Source organism: Diabrotica undecimpunctata, chromosome 2 (genome assembly GCF_040954645.1).
Source record: "Diabrotica undecimpunctata isolate CICGRU chromosome 2, icDiaUnde3, whole genome shotgun sequence".
NCBI lineage: Eukaryota > Metazoa > Arthropoda > Insecta > Coleoptera > Chrysomelidae > Diabrotica > Diabrotica undecimpunctata.
The window spans coordinates 67,738,235-67,759,495 of NC_092804.1; the positions used below are offsets into that span (position 1 = coordinate 67,738,235).

At 32.6% G+C, this 21,261-nt stretch overlaps 1 protein-coding gene across 1 annotated transcript in view; it reads right to left on the bottom strand.

The window, feature by feature from the left end:
- The window catches only part of Brf (Brf RNA polymerase III subunit), a 30,577-nt gene extending 9,707 nt beyond the window's left edge, over nucleotides 1–20,870 (bottom strand). The window contains exons 1-3 of the mRNA XM_072523062.1: nucleotides 19,813–20,870; nucleotides 5,391–5,983; nucleotides 315–821 (exon numbers count right to left, since the gene is read on the bottom strand). Of these exons, the coding sequence (XP_072379163.1) occupies nucleotides 315–821; nucleotides 5,391–5,983; nucleotides 19,813–20,381 (1,669 nt within the window). The 5' untranslated portion in view covers nucleotides 20,382–20,870. The remainder of the gene's footprint in view (nucleotides 1–314; nucleotides 822–5,390; nucleotides 5,984–19,812) is intronic.
- Nucleotides 20,871–21,261: the final 391 nt, after the last annotated feature.

A 21,261-nucleotide genomic window follows, 5' to 3' on the forward strand; every position in this document is an offset into this window, starting at 1 on the left:
ACGTTAAGTGGACGTGGACTACTTGATATCTTCCCATCTTTTTTAAATGCATTATACCTATATATTAAATACTCATAGAGAATATTATGTACACTAGAAGACATAAGTTTTTGATTATTAGAAATAATTCTTTTAAAATGAAACAATGACAAGCTCCCATATCTTTTCATTTATCATTTTACTTGTATACATAACTATGAACAATCTTTTACCTGACATTTTTTAAATATATTTTTTATAGTTCTCCTGATGTGTTATATCGGCTACAAACTAATGTACCTATCAGGCATGCAATTTTTCATAAAAATACGTACCTGTCTTCCGCTTAGATGTCTTCTCCGGAGCTTGCTCAATATAATTAGAAACTGAAGATAATCTTCTACGCTTTATAGACTCTGACGTAGCAGCCGAATCTTCTTCATCTACAATAACAGCTTCATTCTGAATAGTTGCAACATTTAGACTTTTAAGAACATCATAATTGATCTTCGTTGATACTTTCTTTTCTTGTAGAATCTTTTCTATGGCTTCCCCCGCTGAATTTGCTGGCCCTACAGTCTTTTTTCTGGTAGCTCGTTTTCTCTTTTTTTCGGGTTTGCCCTCTTCCCGTTCCTTTTGGATCTTTTCTGCTTTTATTTTTTGTTCTTCTAAGTAAGTAGCATTCCGCCTATACCACATTGTTTTCTTATTGTGTACTTCATTGTCAGTCATTATATATGTGTCTAGCTCGTCGTCATCTAAATCGTCAAAATTCATATCTAATTGTAATTGTTCTGGAGGCTGGTAAGCATTAGATGTATCCTCTAAAGAATTTGGTAAACCTGTAACAAAAAAAGAAGAATTATATCGACAACTTTCTCCTAATACCCAGATCATATTTGTTAACTCTACAGAAAAAATCATTTTTAACAATAAAGATAAGCCACACAGACCGATTAAAAAGGTAATAATATGAAAACTGTCATTTTCAAAGCCTACCGTTTACGGTTTAATAAGAACAAATGGCGTTTTACTTATTAATAACTGCGCGTCACAATCGGCAGTTAAGAATGTTTTATTAAAAATTCCTGGCTTAGAATACTGTTGATATAACAATCTAAAAATTGTTACATCAATTATATATTGTTTTGCTTTCTGTTTTATTTATTGAATACAAATAATCTTGTTATATTATTATACAAAACATATTATCTTGTAGGAGTTTTAGGAATCTTGTATTTCATTAAGGGAATATGATATTTCCATAACATCACATTTATTGGTACATTCATTGCGTATTGTTATGGCTTATATTTTTTGTTAGTTACTCATTGAATAAAAATACTTTTGTTATATTATCACTCAATCTTCTTCTTTAAGTCTCATCTTCTATCGAAGGTTGGAAATCATCATGGCTATGGGGACCCTGTTGACTGCCGCTCTAAATAGTTCTGCACTACTGAATTCAAACCATTCCCTCAAGTTCTAAAGCCACGATATTCTTCGTCTTCCCACATTTCGCGTTCCTCGAATTTTGCCTTGCATAAACAATATCTTTGCCCTCTCATAACATGGCCTAAGTTTTCTTCTTTTGATAGTCAATATTATTTCAGCTTAATTTCCTAGTCTTCTAGTAACTTCTGCGTTTGACATTCTTTGAGTCCCTGATATTCGTAGGATTCTTCTGTAACACCAAAATTCAAAGGCGGCCATTCAAATTTATTTAGATGCACTTGTTTTAATGTCCATGCTTCCGAGCCAAAATGAGAGTAGTGAATACGTAACACCGAATCATTCTTAGGCGTCGTCCTAACCTTACATCCCGACAACAAAGAAACTTTTTAAGTTCTAACGAATGATCCACGTGCTATTTCAATACGTGTCTTAATTTCTTTGGTTTGGCTACATTTGATGTTATTCATGTTCCTAAGTATTTGTAAGTATCCACACTCTCAATTACAGTATCCTCAACAATCAATTGGATGTTTGCATCTGCTGATTTAGTCATGATCATGCATTTAGTTTTTTTCACATTCATCCTTAGTCCGTATTCATGACGGCATTCATTAAGTCGTTGCATTACGTTCTATAAATCATTGTTGTTATCCATCATTATTACTGTATCGTCTGCAAAACGCAAGTTATTCAAAACTTCTCCATTGATAGATATATCTTTTATAGAATCTGAGAGCGCTTCTTTAAATACCGCTTCACTGTAGACATTGAAGAGTAGTGGTGACAGCACGCAATCCTAGCGGACTCCTCTCTGTATTTTGATATCTCGGGTGTTCTGGTTGTCAACTCTTACCTTGGCAGTTTGATTTCAATGTAAATTAGATATAATTTTCATATCACTCTGCAATTGTGGTTTTGCTTGGCACGTCGTTTGCCAGACGTAATTGATTGAAGTGTGTGCAACCGGAGTTATCCAAACCTCTCGTAAGCGGCCTTCAGTTTTATTTGCGTTTGGTAGAACGTCGTGTTTCATCCTTACCAGATAAAATCATCCTAGTATAAACCTCCTCGTTGGTAGAGCTGGGAATCCATATTCGTTGGATCAGAAATACTAGCACTTTTTAGAGCAAGTACTGTGATTCGACGAATAGTGATTGCTAATTGTACAGGGTGTATCCGATTGGTAGTGTGCGCCACATTCGAGCTCTGGTCGGTTATTATTTCCTACTCATCCAGTTACTCTACAAACCATCGAACGATATGGTCATCTTCTCCATTGATAGATATACCTTCTATTGAATCTGAGAGCGTTTCTTTAAATACCGCTTCACTGTAGACATTGAAGAGTAGTGGTGACAGCACGCAATTCTGGCGAACTCCTCTCTGTATTTTGATATCTCGGGTGTTCTGGTTGTCAACTCTTACCTTGGCAGTGTGATTCCAATGTAGATTAGATATAATTTTCATATCACGACTGACCGACCACTATTATACTACAGAATTTCACATTTTACATAAATTTAATTAACAACAACGTAAATTTTGTACAATATTTTTAATAATTAAGAGCGTAGGCGCAAAATTTTGGGCCAATGCTTTTTAAATGTAATCATTTTTTTCGAATCCTGAGAAAACTAACAAATATTTTTGAAAAATTAAACGCAGAATGAAAGATTACATTATTACCGAGGGCCGAAAGTCCCCTAGAGAAAGAATAAACAAAAAGTTTTTTTGAATGAGATATTTTAAATTAAAAATCACACTAAATTTTCTCTTTTTTTTTCACCCCTGTAACTTATTAAAATAAACATTATAGAAGTTTTCAGGGACTTTCGGCCCTCAGTAATATTGTATTCTTTCATTCTGCGTTTAAATTTTTCAAAAATACTTATTAGTTTTTTTAGGATTCGAAAAAAATGAATGCATTTAAAAAGCATTGGCCCAAAATTTTGCGCCTACGCTCTTAAAGTACCTAAATAAATTTTAAGTTCACCCAAATAAATAATCGATTACTGTCATCACATTATATTAATTTCTAAGTTGAATTAGCTGTTATAAAAAACCTAAATTATATACAAATATGTTAATAAAGTTTTAGTATATTTTAGTTTTTTATTTAGTAGATTTTAGTTTTTGATTAAGTAGATTTTTGCTAAACATGCAGTTGATTTCCTGAATAAAATGTGGCAACGCTGAGCAACGACTACCTCCGTCACATCTACCTCGTAATTGAAGAGAAGAATAATGAATCTAGAAAGCCTGGCCGGAGACGCGGCCAACGTAGAAGCAGCATGTTGCTGGTCACATGATAGGTCAGACTCGATGCGGCCAAGGTTGGACCAGTGGTCGTCGCCGGACGAAAGTTTTGATTATAAGAGCTAACACTAGTGCGCGTTAGCTCTTAAAATCAAAACTTTCCACTTATTCTACCTTACTACAGTGCTGTCTGCTCTAAATACGATTAATAATTTAAATAAATAACACACATTTAAAAATATATCTCTTCAATAAATATAAATAACTCTTAATAATATAACATCACAAGTATTTTTCGGCAAACAATTACATCAATACTTTCCATTTCTAATCTTGGTTGTTAACATTACTCTTCTCCTTAAGAACTGTCCCAATATTTGTCAATCGTGCAGTAAAGCCGATGATTACCAGGTTCCAGCTAGCCATAACGGAGCTTTAAGTATGGTTCTACATACATTTAAGAATACTCCTTGTATTGGCATCATTTAATTTTGCTGTACCAGACCTCAGGATGGTACCTACCCAAAATTTTATGGGTTTAGTATAAACTTCCACTATTTATAATAATTCTTCTTTTTTCAATGAAAGAAGTCTGTAATACAAGTTTATTTAAGCTGTTAATACTGTGCGTTAGGAACTTTTGTGTTATAGGTTTCCAGCTATGAATCTGTCAAAATATGCCCGAGTTGAGCGAATGAACGTTACCTAGGTTTTGACGTGATGGAAAAAATTTGTCTTTACCACTAGCAAAACATGGGCGTTACGTTTTGTTTTTAAGATTAATTGATACTTTATTACAAGAACAGAGTTAATATGAAAAGAAAAATCATGGATGCCTGAATTCTCCAGCGAAACGCCTGTCTAATGATGTGCCACACATGGTATATTCCCATTTGAAATTAAGGGTCTGTGGAACTGGAAGGTAACTCCGAATCCGAAGATACCTCCTTTCGAGAAAGAATTATTTTCGGATATCAAGATATACCATGCATTATACTAACAATCCTAATATATCGCCACGGCGAAAAAGCGATCATAATAACAAATAAAATTTGAAACATTATGAACTAAATGGTTATCAAAATAAAAAAATATACGCAACTAGTATCACTGTTTAAGACTGCCAAGGATCGCTGACAATCTCGGTCGTATAATCAACACCAAAATAATCAAAAAAGAAGATTGAGACATTTTTAGAAACACTCACTGGGGATCACGTCTGATTATACCAAAATTATTATAAAGGGCAATAATGGGTAATATATTATAAAGTATTGTTCAACAGGAAAACCCACTTACTAGTCTACTGTCAAAAATAAAGTGTCCAATATATTGAAATTTAGCCTTACTAGAGCAATTACTCCAGGAATTTAGTTTCGAAATACTGGAAAATAGTAGACCACCTACCTTAGCTAGTAAACTCAGTAACTAACGTGAACTTAGATACACCTCTACATTCCGGAATAAATTTTGAAAAAAAGAATACAAATTAGACGAACTATCACATTAAAAGTAACAAGAAAAAAAGTGGCGTATTAAAGCTAACATAAAACATCCACTACTTTAATAATAAATAAAAACAAATACAAGATAAACGTCACAAAGACTGAAGTAAATTATTTTAATAGACATCTTAAGAAGATCAACCGTACCAAGATTTAATACAAAATAATCCAAAATAACAATAAAAATTTATTTACCTATGCTAGAGATATCTGGACCTAATCCCTTCTCTGGTTCAGTTGTATCTGAAACTTGATGTATTATGTTCTCTATAGTACCCAATGTTGACTCGTTAATAAACATATTTGTTTCTAGTTCTTCATCTACTTTGGGCCTGGGCTTTGTTGGAAGCAACAAACTTTTCCTTTTATTTTCCAATTGTAACTCTATTTCTTTCTGTAGATCAGTAAAGTGTTCTACATCCTCCTCTGAAAGTTTCAGCAGTCGCTCTTTATCTTTTCTTCTAGCTGTTTTAAACGATGGTGGATCTTGTTCTTCCTCTAGGTCTACGGTCATAAATTCTTCCAACGTTAGTGCACTACTTGGTGTTTCTCGAAACTCCATCAACCTTTTTCTAAGTGTAGATTCATGTACCTTTACTATTTTAACTATATCACCAGGAGATCTGTTAAATTCATGAAGTCTACCTGCCATTAACAAAGCTGCTCCACACAAACCTGAAGGTCGTCTACCGGAATGGATTGAATCTCTTTTCATCCTTTGGACTAACCTTAGGGCTGTATTGGCTACTTGTTGGGTTTTGGATCCAAATTGCATTTTTGATGCAAACCTGCAATCATAATATCAAATATATAAGTTAAATTTTAGATAATTTTCTTTTATATTACATTAATAAATACTTAATGGGTATAATAGTAGAATATTTCCTCGCGAAAATGGATCTAGAGTGTAAAAGAAGATTTAAATACATTAAAAATAACAGATTGAAAAACAAAGCACAAGAACGACGAACTTGTAAAAAGTAGTAAACAAACCAATGAAGTAGCTATGAATACAATATTTGTACATGTAACAGGTAAAAATAAACAGAAACTTCCAAAAATTAGGCAACATCCTGTTGTGGTTCAGCCCTACGCGAGCATGCAGGGCTCTGCTCAAGTAGACCAGTTATTTCGCTTGCTGTCCATGGGAGTTAAATGAGTGAGCCTCTTAAAAAAAATAAAAAAATAACACCAGGACTGATACACATCTACAGAAGGCTTTAAGGGCACGGCTGTTACCGTCCCGTGAATTGATGTTACCGTCAGAGTTTCCTCCGATGAAGAGGTAGACTGAATGACTGACGAAGATCTCGTACAGGCCAAATTGTCGGATGACTCTAAGAAGAAGGTGATTTTAAAATATAAAAATAGGGCACTAAATAATATTGGCAAAGAAGGCCAAGAAATCCCACAAATAAAATTGTCAAAAACTATGTTCAATACAGGATGCCTCATTGTAACCTTGTGGTAGCGAAAACCTTAGTCTAATATGGGAATGTGTTGTCAATGTCCACAATCTGATATTGGGAAGCGTCAACATCAATATTGTTCTGAAGCTATTTTCTTGAAGAAAAACAAAATTTGTTTAATTTACTAATGTTTGTATTTTGAGAACGATTTCCGAAGTGGAAATTGAAACGTCAATAAACGTACTTTAACCTTTAATTGTGGCCTATTCCCATTAAAATAGTAAATCAACATTAATAGCAGAGAAGTAAGTCTTTAATACAATTCATTTTAAGTATGGGTCTACAAATTACTAATATAGAAAATAAACCTATTTTTGTCAGTCACTTACAAAGAAATATGGAATTTTAGATTTTGCAGTGGAAAAACATCTGACATCATACAAAACTGGCATGTGTCAAAAGAATCTTAGTGCTCTGATCATATACAAATTCGGTTCGACCTCTGATGACAACAATGTTCATATACCCAAAACAGGTGCACTGCCAAGTCCGCTCATCAAGAAAACTGCCCATATAGATCAAGAAAACAAAAAAGAAATAAACATTGGTAGAATGAATACCTACAAAATCTTAAGGCAATTGTAAAAAAGCTATTCCATAAGGCCAAATCTAACGAAGAGTCGAATATTTACGGAGAAAACTGACACAATACAATAAAAAAAATCGGCAAAGAAAAAAAAAGCCGAACCGTATGTTCTAAGATCCACAAGGACTTGACGCATTTCCCAGGCAAATCAATCAATATTGGCAAATATTATGTACAGCTTGTTCTGTTCAGAAGGTTTTCTCTGGCAGACTGGCAACTGACTGAGGAAATCACGAGGCCTCAGAAGGTTACATGGCTATTAACAAATTTCAGTCATATAAGTACCCTAGGATCAATGAAAATTTCCTAGCACTCCTACAGTAGGGACAGGATGTGCTTATACTGCATTTAAGTAAAATCTTCAAAGCAAGTATGGCGTAGAGATATAATCCTATGGTATGACAAAAGATGAGGATTACTTAAATACTAAAGGTCGGTTTGATAACAGATTAAACACCAAAGTTATAAAGGCTAACTTGCCATTCTTCCATTCTAACAAAAATGCTGGAAAGATAATTGGATAGGTACAAAAGGGATCGTCAGGATGCATACCAGTCAAGAAAATCGACTTATTGTTGGATGATTTTAACAGACTGCTATCAAAGTCGTTTGGAAAACAAACAGATTAAACACCTAGACCGACTTTAAAAACATCTTCTTAGACTCCATAACTGAAGCGATTAGAAGCAGTGGGGTCGCTTACTTCATCTGTCAATCGACGAAATTGGATCTAACGAATAGGATTATTGTATCCCCGTTAGCTGAAGCAACCATTAGAGCGACGGCAGGAGGTGGTGGCTCACAGGGAGAGTATTATATATTCTGCTGTGAGCTATACCGATGGCTGATCAATTAACAAGACTGTTGAGGAAAGGTTTCTACTGGCTTGGATATGCAGACAATCCGATATTCACGGTCAAAGGATGTTTTGCTAAAACAATGTCGAAGCAATAAAGACAGATTCCATTTTAGGAAGTCCAGTGAGCCTAATGGTCCTGTAATATAACTTTAGCCAACCTTTTCAAATTACAATAGCACAAATAGAAGACCGCTCAACCAGTTCAGAAGTCAGGTTTAATAAGGCTATATGTTCTCAGTTCCAAAAAACAGTAGCATCAGGCTATTAGCAGGTTTTATACTGCAGGCCGTAGAATCCCATCAAGAATGCTAAACTAGGTGAGGAACTTTAATGATAATGGGAAGTATAAGAGATATGCAAAGGTGTCAGTGTGTTAGGCCATTGCTGCCCTATTTCCATATATCTATACCTATATCTGGTGTTGGGATCATTAACTCCTATTACTACTCCCCCATGTGTTTTTGATTTATCAGTATAATAAGTACGAGCAACACTTGTGATTTGAGTTATTTCGTTTTGTGTTCACTCACAACCATTTATTTTGTGAGAGTTAATAGCATATTTTGCAGCCATAAGGTCTATGGGCATCTCCATAGATTGTGTTGTTTAGTCTATGTTACGACTTTCCAGGGTGATCCCCTTACCTGTATATATGTAGTCGAGAAAGGTCTAGCATTATCCTTGGGGCTGTGATGTATGATGTCATTGCACTTGCATTGCGAAAGAGTTAATGAACTTTATGCAATGATTAATGCTATTATTGTGTCTTTCTGCTTTGTTTTGTTTCACCAAAACAGCATAAGTACTTGGATGTAGCAACAATTATATATGACTAATAAATCACTTTAGTTTTTGTAATATAATAATAATCCTTTATTAATGGACTTCTCAATTTACATTTACAAAATTGAGTTTATAAATAATCCAATTTACTAATTAACACTAATGTAAAATTATTATATTAAAATTGATGAAAATATGAATAATGTAAATTTTATAAATTTCACCCAACCACAAGTCTTCTCTTAACTTATAGTATTCAAGAAATCACTATCTAAATTTTTTGCATTTGCCCCAATTCACACATTCTGGATATAGAAAGATTTAAACTTTAGTTTGTCCCAGGAAACTTTCTTTCAAATAGTTTTCTGTCTTTGTGTCTTGTTAATATTTCAGGAACTTCCATATTAATGCTTTTATTTATTATTTTATGGCGATTATGAATCATAACATGAAGACTGTGTGAAGGTAATCTATTCAACAAGTGATTCTTCCCTTTCACACACATACCTTCACTTTTCTTTTTATACACTTTTTTCATTGTATTGCTATTTCTTTAAATGAATGAAAAGCGGTAAGAAAAAGCAAAAATACAAACTTGAAATTTAATGATGATACTATTAAAATGATCTCACCTAAGATGAATCACATAATAAGACAATTATATAATAAAAAGGCCAAGAGTTGACTAAGTATGAGCCGAAAATGATACCTCTTAAGTCAGTAAAACTAACAACTACAACAACTACAAAAGTCAAACAGGAAAAATGCAAAAAAATATAGTTTACCATTTGGTAACTCTATTCTTTATGATCTCAAAATTATTTGAGGCATAGTTTTTACACTAAGACATTGCAAAATTCTGGTGTAAGTACATGCAAGTATTTGATTCCTCTTAATATATGTACTACAATTATTTACTATATCCCAACTTGTGAGCCTCTCTGTGACACGTGGAGCTGGCAATTCGTCTTCCAACAGCATCACTCTGCAGAACACTTAACTCAAAATAATTTATACTCTTCTATTGGTATCAGTAATTTTCCTTTTTTCTGACATTGCGAGGCTCTGTGGCAATTGAACTTGTAGTTTTATATCTCTTATGTGTATAAGTTTGTTTATATCTTTAATGTGTAGGGTAGCAGCACCATTTTTGGCCACTTCACCGTTAGTGGCCACCTAAACCAATAATCTAATATAATAAGGTCCGAGTTTACCGCCTCTACGGAAATCGGAAGAATTTCGACTACATTCGTTCTAACACGATGGCTCTACAATTTGCGACTTATTCTGATTTACAGGTTAGTTTCTACTTATTCTTGAAGTAGGTGACACTGTGTATTAGACCTTCTGTTAACGATATACGTAAGAAAACAGGTAAGTTTATTTAAGCTGTATTTAAGCCAAATATTAAAATTTTGTGATCAACGTATGATTTTAAGTTTTGGGTATGATTTCTTTACGATTTCATCTGTTTTTAAACTCCTTATTTTATCTCGATACATTATTAAATTGGGTGGCCACAAATGGAACACTTATTTTTGTATTCACACCATTAATGGCCATTTGCTGGCTACTATTAGAACACTTCTGACCTATTTGTGGCCACAGCAACTGTTTAATAGTGGCTACTAATGGAACAGTTAAATCCAATTTTGGTCATATGACATAATTTACTGACTACTTTAAAAACACGCGTGTTCCCATAGTAGCCAGTTATACTCTACAGGGTGTTTTACTAGCAACGGACCGTTCGTTAACAAAATGATTTAAGAATATTTTGTAATAATCAAGGTATCCCAAAATGGGGTTGTAAAACAAAAATATAATTTTTTTATGGAGAACCCTGGAGTATGCATTTACTATACATTGACATTTATTTAAAACAAATAAGAAACCATACCGTTACCGGTAAAACATCATGTACATAAAAATATAACTAATAATTTATTTATAAATGTTTGTTACTATTACAGATAATGACACAGAGTAAAAAGAAAATTGAAATCAAGAAAAAAAATAATAATGTACGACAACGACCAAAACGAACATTTTTTCAATACGAACCTCAGCAAGTAAAGAATGCATTGGAAGCTATTCGAGGTGGAATGAAAGTAAGTACAGCATGTAATTTGTATGAAGTACCCCGTTCCACAATACGCAATAAGTTAAGTGGAAGAGCTCCAGAAACATCAGGCAAAGTCGGAAGAAGTCCAGTTTTAGGGAAGATCATAGAAGATCGACTGGTACACTGGATCAAAACTACAGCTAAAATGGGTTTTCCTATTTGTCGAGAAGGCCTTTATTTTTCAATAAAAAAATTGGTAGAAGACAGTCAACTAAAAACCCCTTTTAAAGCAAATACTCCTGGGAGGAAGTGGTTTCATCTATTTATGCGTAGATTTCCAGAACTCTCATTAAAGCAGTCTGAATACATAAATAGAGCCAGATCATTAATTACTGAAGAAAAAATCCGAAACTGGTTCAAAGAAACTTTGGATTTACTTGGAGATGATAAGCATGTTTTGGATGATCCGGCAAGAATCTGGAATATGGATGAGACGTATTTCTATTTATGTCCAAAAGGCGGTTTAATTTTAGCGGAGAAAGGTCTTCCAGTTTACAATACTTCATCCTCCTCGAACAAAGAAAATATAACCACTTTAATTAATAACAGCAAATGCTTTAGGGAAAATGGCACCACCCCTTACACTTTTTAAATATGATCGGCTTCCTGAGATCTGCAAAAATATTCCAAGAGACTGGGGAGTTGGAAAATCACCCAAAGGATGGATGACATCAAAGTGTTTTTACGAATACTTTTCAAATGTGTTTATTCCTTTTATTCACGAAAGTAATATTGCGTTGCCGATTATAGTTTTTTTGGACGGACATTCCTCGCATTTAAGTTTGCCTTTAAGTCGATTGTGCATTGAGAATAAAATTATAGTTGTGTGTTTACATCCAAATACGACACATCCTTCAGCCGTTGGATGTCAGTTTCTTTTTTCCGTTAAAAAGTAAGTGGAAAACTGAAGTAAAAATGTACAGATTTCACAACGGCAGAGATGTCAAAAAACATGACATTCCACAACTCCTTCAAAAAATTATGGATGAAACTGATTTTACTAAATCTCTACAAAATGGGTTTAAAACATGTGGACTTTTTCCGTTTTCTGCTAATAAAGTAGATTATTCTAAAATCACATTAAAGAAAGAACCCATAGTAGTCTCTAGCAAAACGAAAACTTGTCTGACACATTTAAAATATTTGGAGTCTAAAATTCATCCCGACGTTTTAAAACAATTCAAACAGTCCAAATACGATGCTTTTGATGAATCATTGTACAATATATGGGTACAGTTTAAAAACGAAGAGGATTTATTACATGACCCTATTGAGAGTGTCAGCAAATTTGTAGGCTGAGGAAATTCCTAACCATTATATGGTAGACAATTCCATTGTAATTGAAGTGGAAGATAATAATGTACTAACATCAACTCCAACAGTCTCTAATATTGTAGAATTTGACTTTCCAGAGTATAATAATCCTTCCTTTAAAGAAAGCAGTTTCATAGACAATGCTACAGAAATGTTAATAGATAAAGAGTTAGCAAAAAATTCTGATGTGGTTATGGACAATGAATCGATGGATCTATTGGAAAATAGCAGTGTTATTAATAAATTGACGAACTCGCCTATACCTTCAAATGTTGACTTAATGACTTCATCTGTTGGTACTACCAATAGATGGACAATGAATCGATGGATCTATTGGAAAATAGCAGTGTTATTAATAAATTGACGAACTCGCATATACCTTCAAATGTTGACTTAATGACTTCATCTGTTGGTACTACCAATAGATGGACAATGAATCGATGGATCTATTGGAAAATAGCAGTGTTATTAATAAATTGACGGACTCGCATATACCTTCAAATGTTGACTTAATGACTTCATCTGTTGGTACTACCAATAGATGGACAATGAATCGATGGATCTATTGGAAAATAGCAGTGTTATTAATAAATTGACGAACTCGCATATACCTTCAAATGTTGACTTAATGACTTCATCTGTTGGTACTACCAATAGATGGACAATGAATCGATGGATCTATTGGAAAATAGCAGTGTTATTAATAAATTGACGAACTCGCATATACCTTCAAATGTTGACTTAATGACTTCATCTGTTGGTACTACCAATAGATGGACAATGAATCGATGGATCTATTGGAAAATAGCAGTGTTATTAATAAATTGACGAACTCGCATATACCTTCAAATGTTGACTTAATGACTTCATCTGTTGGTACTACCATTGTCTATACTCCTAAAAGAAGGCCTGTAGACCTATTAAGTAACATTCTAATTTATCCCAGTGACGAAAACATTTCCAAGAAAACCAGAAAGCGTGAAATCTTACCTTCTGTGCTAACATGTAATACATGGCTGGCGGTGGCTAAAGAAAAAGAAAAAGAACTTGAAATGGAAAAAAAAGAAAAAAAGAAGCAAGACAAAGAGGCGAAAAGAGCCTGTAAAGAAGAGAATCTAAAAAAAACTTCTAGGAAAAATGGAACTAAGATAAAATCTAAAGAGACTAAAAAAAACCGAACTAATAAACAAAACAGTTTCCGTGAGTAATGTAAAGGCCCCTGAAGATGTAAAACAAGTAATTGGAAACGGGTTAGAAAAGACCAATCTCACACAAGAATCAGGGGAGGAACCTGTCTGTGAGGAGGCCAAAAATATACAGAATGTAGTTGAAGAGAACCCTCTTGACATAATATGTACTGCGGACAAAGTATCTACATACGTAATTGTACAGTACGAAAGTAAGTTTTTCCCAGGAATAATTACTGACGAAAAAAATGGCAAGGTTTTAATCAGCACAATGAAAAACTATGGGAATGATTGGAAGTGGCCACAAAAAAAGGATGAAATTTGGTATGAAAAGGATGAGGTAATGGAAGAAATTCAACCACCTTTAAAAAAAATTCAAGAGGTTACTTTTTTGTTGAAGAGATCAATAAATATTATAAATTTTAGTAATTCGTGTTGATTAAAACTGTTGTAATAACAATTTTTTTTTATTAAAACTACTATCCTTTTCATGTAATTTTATTAACATTTCTAGTAATTAAATATAATTTTTCTACCTTTAGTAAAAAAATGTGTTAGGTAACTAAAAATACTAGAAACTATCATCCTTATCTATGTAGAATTAAACAAATGGCCACAAATGGTTTCTGAATAAACCACATTAGGAGCAAAGTGGTCACAAATGGTACAAAGTTAGTTTTTATATGCTTTCTGAATTAAAAATACCTAACAAAATGTCCTTATAATTTAACTTCAAACGTAAGTGGCTATTAAATCAAACAAAGTTAACGTCATACGTTTGCTCAATTACAAGTCCGCAGCTCTAATTTTTGATTTTTAATGATTTATTAAGGCCAAGAAATTCCTTAAGATGGCCAAAAATGGTGCTGATACCCTATAATTGACTAAAATTGTTTTTGAATGATGTTCCGTCTTTGAATTTAAATTAAAGGCAGAAACCCAGGCTTAAAAACGTCCACAATGCTACTGGCTCTCAGGTGTTTTGAACAACACAAGGGGGAGAATTGAAAAGTGGGTCAACATATCTAGATTGAGGATACTGAAACAGTTTATTTAAAACCAAGTCACAAAGAAAGTAAAAAAAAAGAGAATTATACTACATGAAAGTGAAGTAGATTTTAAAAAATTGAAATAACTAAAAAGGATGTCACTTTATCTTTTCTCTGCGAGACAAGCAAAACTTGAGGATCCTAGTTGGTAAAGGATTCATAAAAAAATATCAAATAGGTTTGGTCCTTTTCTAAACTATTATATAGCTAAAGAAACAGAAACATACTTAAATTATATGGTCGAAGATTTTAAGATTTTTTTAACATATATTCAGCAATCTATTATTTATTTATTTATTTCAACGGTAGAACTATTTACAATAAAATACAACGAATAGTAAAAAGTAAAGATCATGTACAATAAACATCAAAACAATAACAAAGAAACAATTAAACAGTAAAAATTTGTACATTAAAACAGTATATCAAATCACAAACATTAATTTTTGGACAGAATGGATTCAATAGGAGGTCATTGCAAGAGCTGAGTATTCTCGACAAGGGAAAATGACGAGCACAATAAATGAAAAGGAATATAAAAGAGTGCAGTGTGTCGATTCTATGTATTGTGTTTAAGTACAAATTGGCTAATAACGGGGGACAATTAATAACATTGTTTAGAATTTTAAACAAAAATAACATATCAGTTCTCAACCTGCGGTTCTTCAGTGTAGCAATGTTAAATTGAGACAAATATTACAGAATAATCTATGAAATAATTTTTAGTATTTCTTACATTAGAATAGAATAGAATAGAAAAAAGCTTTATTCTCAGGATTCGCAAGTTACACACAAATATAAATTGTCAATAGAGAGAATGGTGTCAATTATAATTTGTAATGGTTGCTGTAACAACCTACACTTAACATAAAAGTAATATTAAAATATAAGGATAATAACAGTGACATTTAGATTCAGATAAGAGCCCTCAGACTCCCTGCAGGTCAGCTTGAAGGTATTCTTCCACTTTGTATGGTTCAAGGTGTATGAGCAACTGTTGAACAGACTTTCTATATTTATTTATGTCAGTTTCTATTTTGATGCTATCAGGCAGTTTATTAAAGAATTTAATACAGGCATATTCTGTGGTTTTCTCAGATGCTGTTAGTCTGTGTATTGGTATATTATAATTTATGAGATTGTTTCGTGTATTAGTATTATGGTTTGTTATGTGTTTCAAGAATTTATGTCTATTTTAAAAAATGAAAAATAAGCATTCATATATGTATGTTCCAGCCATTGTTAGTATGTTTAGTTTTTTGAAATTACCTCTACATGAATCCCTGTATTTCAAGTTAAGTAGAGTTCTGATTGCTCTTTTTTGTAATATAAAAACCTGTTCAGCGTTACCACTTCCCCCCCAGAAAACTATTCCAAATCGCATTACAGAATGAAAATTTGAAAAATATACAACTCGTTTACATTTTTTGTCCAAATAATTTGCAGTTATTCTGAAAGAGTAGCAGATAGATGCTAACCTGTTACATATCATTTATATGCACTCCAAAATCTAAATTTTGGTCAATATGTACCCCCAGAAATTTTGTGCTTTGGTTTAGAGTAACCATTTACAATTGAATTGAGACAGTTTCTGGTAAGGTACTATTATTTGTTTTAGTTACGAAACAGATATAATTTGTTTTTTCTCTGTTCAGTATGAGTTTATTCATATTGAGCCATCTCTGTGCTTTATCTAATCTATTATTAGCGATATTCAATAAATTATTCAAGGATGACCCTATAGTTAAAATGTTAGTGTCATCTGCAAATTTCACAATAAGAGTATTCTGATTGTTGTCTGTAATGTCGAAACCTAAATCATTTACATAAAAAACAAAGAGCAGAGGACCCATAATACTTCCCTGAGGAATTCCCACCAAAATGAGTCCTTCATCAGAGAAGCAATTTCTTCCCTCATACTCAAATTTTACTTTCTGTTTTCTGTTTGATAGGTAAGATTTTATCCAATTATAACCTGGCCCTCTAATGTCATATCTGTAAAGCTTTTCCATTAGTATTTTGTGATTTAAAGTATCAAATGCCTTTGATAAATCTAAAAATATGCCCATGGATATATTTTTGTTTTCATAACCCTCATTTATCTTTGTTATAACATCATAAATGACATTAGTATGTGCTTTAAAAGCTAAAGATCTTAGAACCTTCCGCTGAACGCTCTCCACTCCATCAATGTAACCTTAAATAAATGAGAACCAAACAACAGAGCAGTATTCAACACTTGAGCGTACCAGAGAGCAATACAATAATTTGAATACAATAGGTGAGAGATCATGACTGTTACGATAAATAAAACCAAGATTACGAAATCCTGTTTCTTTAATTTTAAGAAAATGGCTTCTAAATATCAATGCACAATCCAATAATACACCCAAATCTCTAATTTCAGTAACTGAATCCAAGAATACATCATTAAAAACATATCTATTAGCTATAAGATTATTTATACGACCAAATGAAATACAAGAACATTTAGTTGGATTTAAGCTTAAACCATTTTGGTTTGACCATAAACATATATTATTTACATCATCTTGCAAGAGATCTCTATCCAATTTATTATGTATACAACGAAATAACTTAAGATCATCAGCAAATAGCAGACAGTGTGAGTTTTTGATAGCCTTACCAATATCGTTAATGAACAAGTTAAAAACAAGGAACCACAATGAGACCCTTGTGGGACACCGTAACAACAATGGAATTCTTTTGAAATATAATTGTTAATACGAACTTGCTGTGTACATCCCATCAGAAAACTTTTAATCCAATTAACAATGGGGTCACCAAAGCCAGATGCATGAAGTTTGTGGACCAAAAGGTTTTGAATTTTATTCTCAAATGCACCCAACAAGTACATGATACAAATACAATGTATCCTTGTATCATGCAACAAGTATTGTTTGTAATTGACAAGGTTTGTTACTGTTGACTTCCCGTTAGAAAATCCATGTTGTTCATCAATAATTATGTTTCTGCAAGCCCAAGTGAGATTTATCAATACCAATTTATCAAGAAGTTGTGGGATTGCTAATTGAATAGTTATACCTCTATAATTGTTTGCCAGTAAACACACTCACGATTGCCAGATTTATAGATAGGTGTAAGAAAACTATTTTTCCAATATTGTGGAAATACAGATGATGACAATGATAAATTGAAAATTTGTTGTAAAGGTTTACAAAGGGAAAAAATACAGTTCTTATCAAGTGCTGCAGGTATACCATCAGGCCCTGAAGAATATGTAGTTTTAAATTCATAATCCCCTCGAAAACATCAGTCAGACTAAATTTCAGAATCTGGAAATCCACATTATAGTCCAATTCAAAATTAGGTACATTATACTCACTATCATTATATGTACCTGAAAAATAACTAGCAAATAGATTGACTATTGCATCGCCATTCTGAGCTATTACGTAACTACCTTTATTAGACATTACATTAGGATAAGCACTAGACCCACGTGTAGCACTAACATGCCTCCAAAAAGAGCGGGGATTACTTGAACAATTTGCTTGAATATTCTCTAAATAGTTCTTATAACACACTGCTTGTAATGATTTACATCTTTCCTTTAACACCGAAAATTCCTCATATGAGTTGCCTGATGCCCTGTGAGCTATTTTTTTCTGTACGACAAGCTCAATTAATTCTCGCGAAAACCAAACTGGGAAGTTTAACGATTTAAACAAGAACCATGGGGAGTGTGCTATAGAGCATAACACTTTGGATTGAAGTCTTTCCATTATGGATAAGTTGGATTTTGCTGCTTTACCCCACAGCTGGAACCCATAGGTCCAGACCGGTTTGAGTAGTGTATTGTATACCAACAGTTTGTTACAAATGGATATCTTCAATGTTCTGCCAATATCCAATAATGTTACTGAAATTTTACGTTTCATTGCTGGCACTTTTTCTATACATGGGTACTTCATGTCAAAGTTTTGTCCAGGTACATTCCAAGGTATTTAACGCTTTCAGCTTGTGGAATTGCTTTGTTATTTATTTCTATACTAGGCGATATTTTGCGACATTTTGTAAAAAGATATGTTGTGATTTAGATAAATTCAAGTAAATTTCAAACTGAATAATTGGTATCTGCTGTTGGTGTTAAATTTAGCAGATAATTTTCAACGGAGGAGTTTTTGTGCAATACTATTGTATTTTTTAGATACCTTGTGACTCTATTGTAGTTTATTTTATCTTGCTGCTGCCTTGTGTTTTGCCATATCTTCCTGTAGAATACCTTCCTAAGTCAAATGGACAAAAAAAATCTAAAATCTTTGCTCTGTACCTATGTTCTCTAAATGTATCTGACAGTAATTGACAATTGTTTTGATCTGATTTTTCAAAACCATCTGCTGTACTAGCACAATCCCAATAACAAAATTACATTAGCTTAATCTATGAGAGGAAACGTAGTTTTGTTGAGTTTTTGATATTATTACCAAATTTTACAAAAATAACCAATTAAATTGCTTTTTCTATTGAATATTATTAAAAGTTTCATGTTAATTAACTTGAGAACCAACAAAAGCATCTAGTACATATAATTTTTTATAGTAACAAAAAAAACTATGATTTTAATAGTTGTGCAAACTGTGATGGAAAGAGGCTGATCTGGTCTGCTGCTGGATTTACAAAAATTGAAATGCATGATTATTGGCCAATTGAAGAATATAAATAAATAATATATCAATGACATAAATTATTTTCTATATAATAATGGAACTGTGAAAGATCAAGCAAATTCAATGTGTGTACTTATTCACTTTTACATATGCATTTGTTTGGTTTGCTATTCAAAATATTCAGAAAAACTAGAGATAATGCATATTATTTTTATAATGTACTTGATTTAATATTGCATAAAATGACATAATTAGAAACTCAGATATTTAAAATAAGTGGGTATATAGTGTATAAAAGACTGCAAAGCTAAGGAGCCAATAATCATATTTAAAGATCAATGATTTCAAATTATCAGGCTAAGCAGAAAACGTAAAAAAGGGTGATAAGAGTAAATAATCATATTTATCCAAAGAAATTTTTTAGATAAATTTGTCAACTATAGGGTAAAACCAAAGAATATAGACGCTTAGCGTCTATATTCTTGGGTAAAACTATACTATAGGTACCATATATACCAAAAATGTTACACTTTTTAGACAAAACATATCTAATACATTACTAAATGCCTGAAGCAATATAAAAAAATATTTACCTTAAAATATACAGGCAAGGGTCTACAGATGGTATATTAATACACAATGCTTGAGAAAGTCTAAGGTATGTTCTTCCAAGCTCATAACAACAAATTTGTAGAACATCACTGATATCTATGAGTAAATGTGCTGTTCCTTCAGTTCTGCAAGTCAAGTAAACACAAGCAGCATGTACATGTGTATTTCTTCTACCTCTTGTTAAATTTCTAGATAGAGCCATTTTAAAAAAACTGCAAGCAGTATCTATACAATGTTGATTCAGTCTTAATTGGTTACATAAATGTGTGATGCCATTTCTTGCTTTCTTTAGGGTAATTTCCCTAGATTCAACACTGTCTCCAACATGAAAAGAAGCTCCAAATTTTGTAGCACCTCCCTTAGAATCAGCAGCAACAAATTGTCCAATAGCACTTGTAGAACCATGTGCACCTTCTTCAAATTGGATTTCTGCAACTATAATACTATCTTCAAGGACTGATCCACATGTTGTACACACAGCATCCCCTCTTGCTGGGTCTACTTCTATATCAGAGCCCCCACAATTTTTACATTTTCGTCCAGATGACATTTTAACTGTGTTGAATTATCGTTTAATTAGTTACTTTAGGAGCAGTAGAGATCAGACAATTATTACACTTTGAAATGTATTTGCAGAATAAAACATGTTAATACCTTTTTGACCTTTTACATAATAATAATTGGTGTCAGCGATTTAAAGAAATCATATTCGATAAGGATTAAGATTGCTATTTTATATCGGTATTCTGAGTTAATTGCTTAACATTGTACAGAGTATCTAAATTATTTTCTTTTACTAATTGGCAATGTGTAATTTGGTGTAATCTTGGTTAACTTTAATTTAATAAAGTAATTAATTGGCTGCTGAACATTTAAATCTTACTCAGATAAAATCATATTTAGAATACATCTTCAAACTTTAAACTCGTGGTCCATATCCAGAGTGAATACATAATTTTAATTCACAGTTTTAAAGTCTTAAACGTGCTAATCACACGAAATGGTAGAAATCTAACCTAAAATTCAAATTGTTTTGACATATTGAATATTATATCAAAGAATATAGACGCTTCTATAGCGTCTATATTCTTTGATTATATTTCGACTATTATTTTTATTTTAAGCAAATTTTGTAAAATATATACTATAAATTGCTAATATCGTTTAAAAATGGAACTGCTAAACGACAAACGACGAAGTTTATTGTGATTGTGATATATAATATAAAGTTACATAGGGCATAGGCAAAAAACAGTACCTATGTATGGCAACGGATTGCCGTATTGCCCCGAGGAATATATTTCAATTGAGGAGAGTTTTTTAGTAAAACCAAAGAATATAGACACATTAGGTGTAATCATAGGTAGCGATTTTTTAGGAATTAACTGTTTAAGTTTAAAATATCTCACAAAATATCACACCTAAAGAAG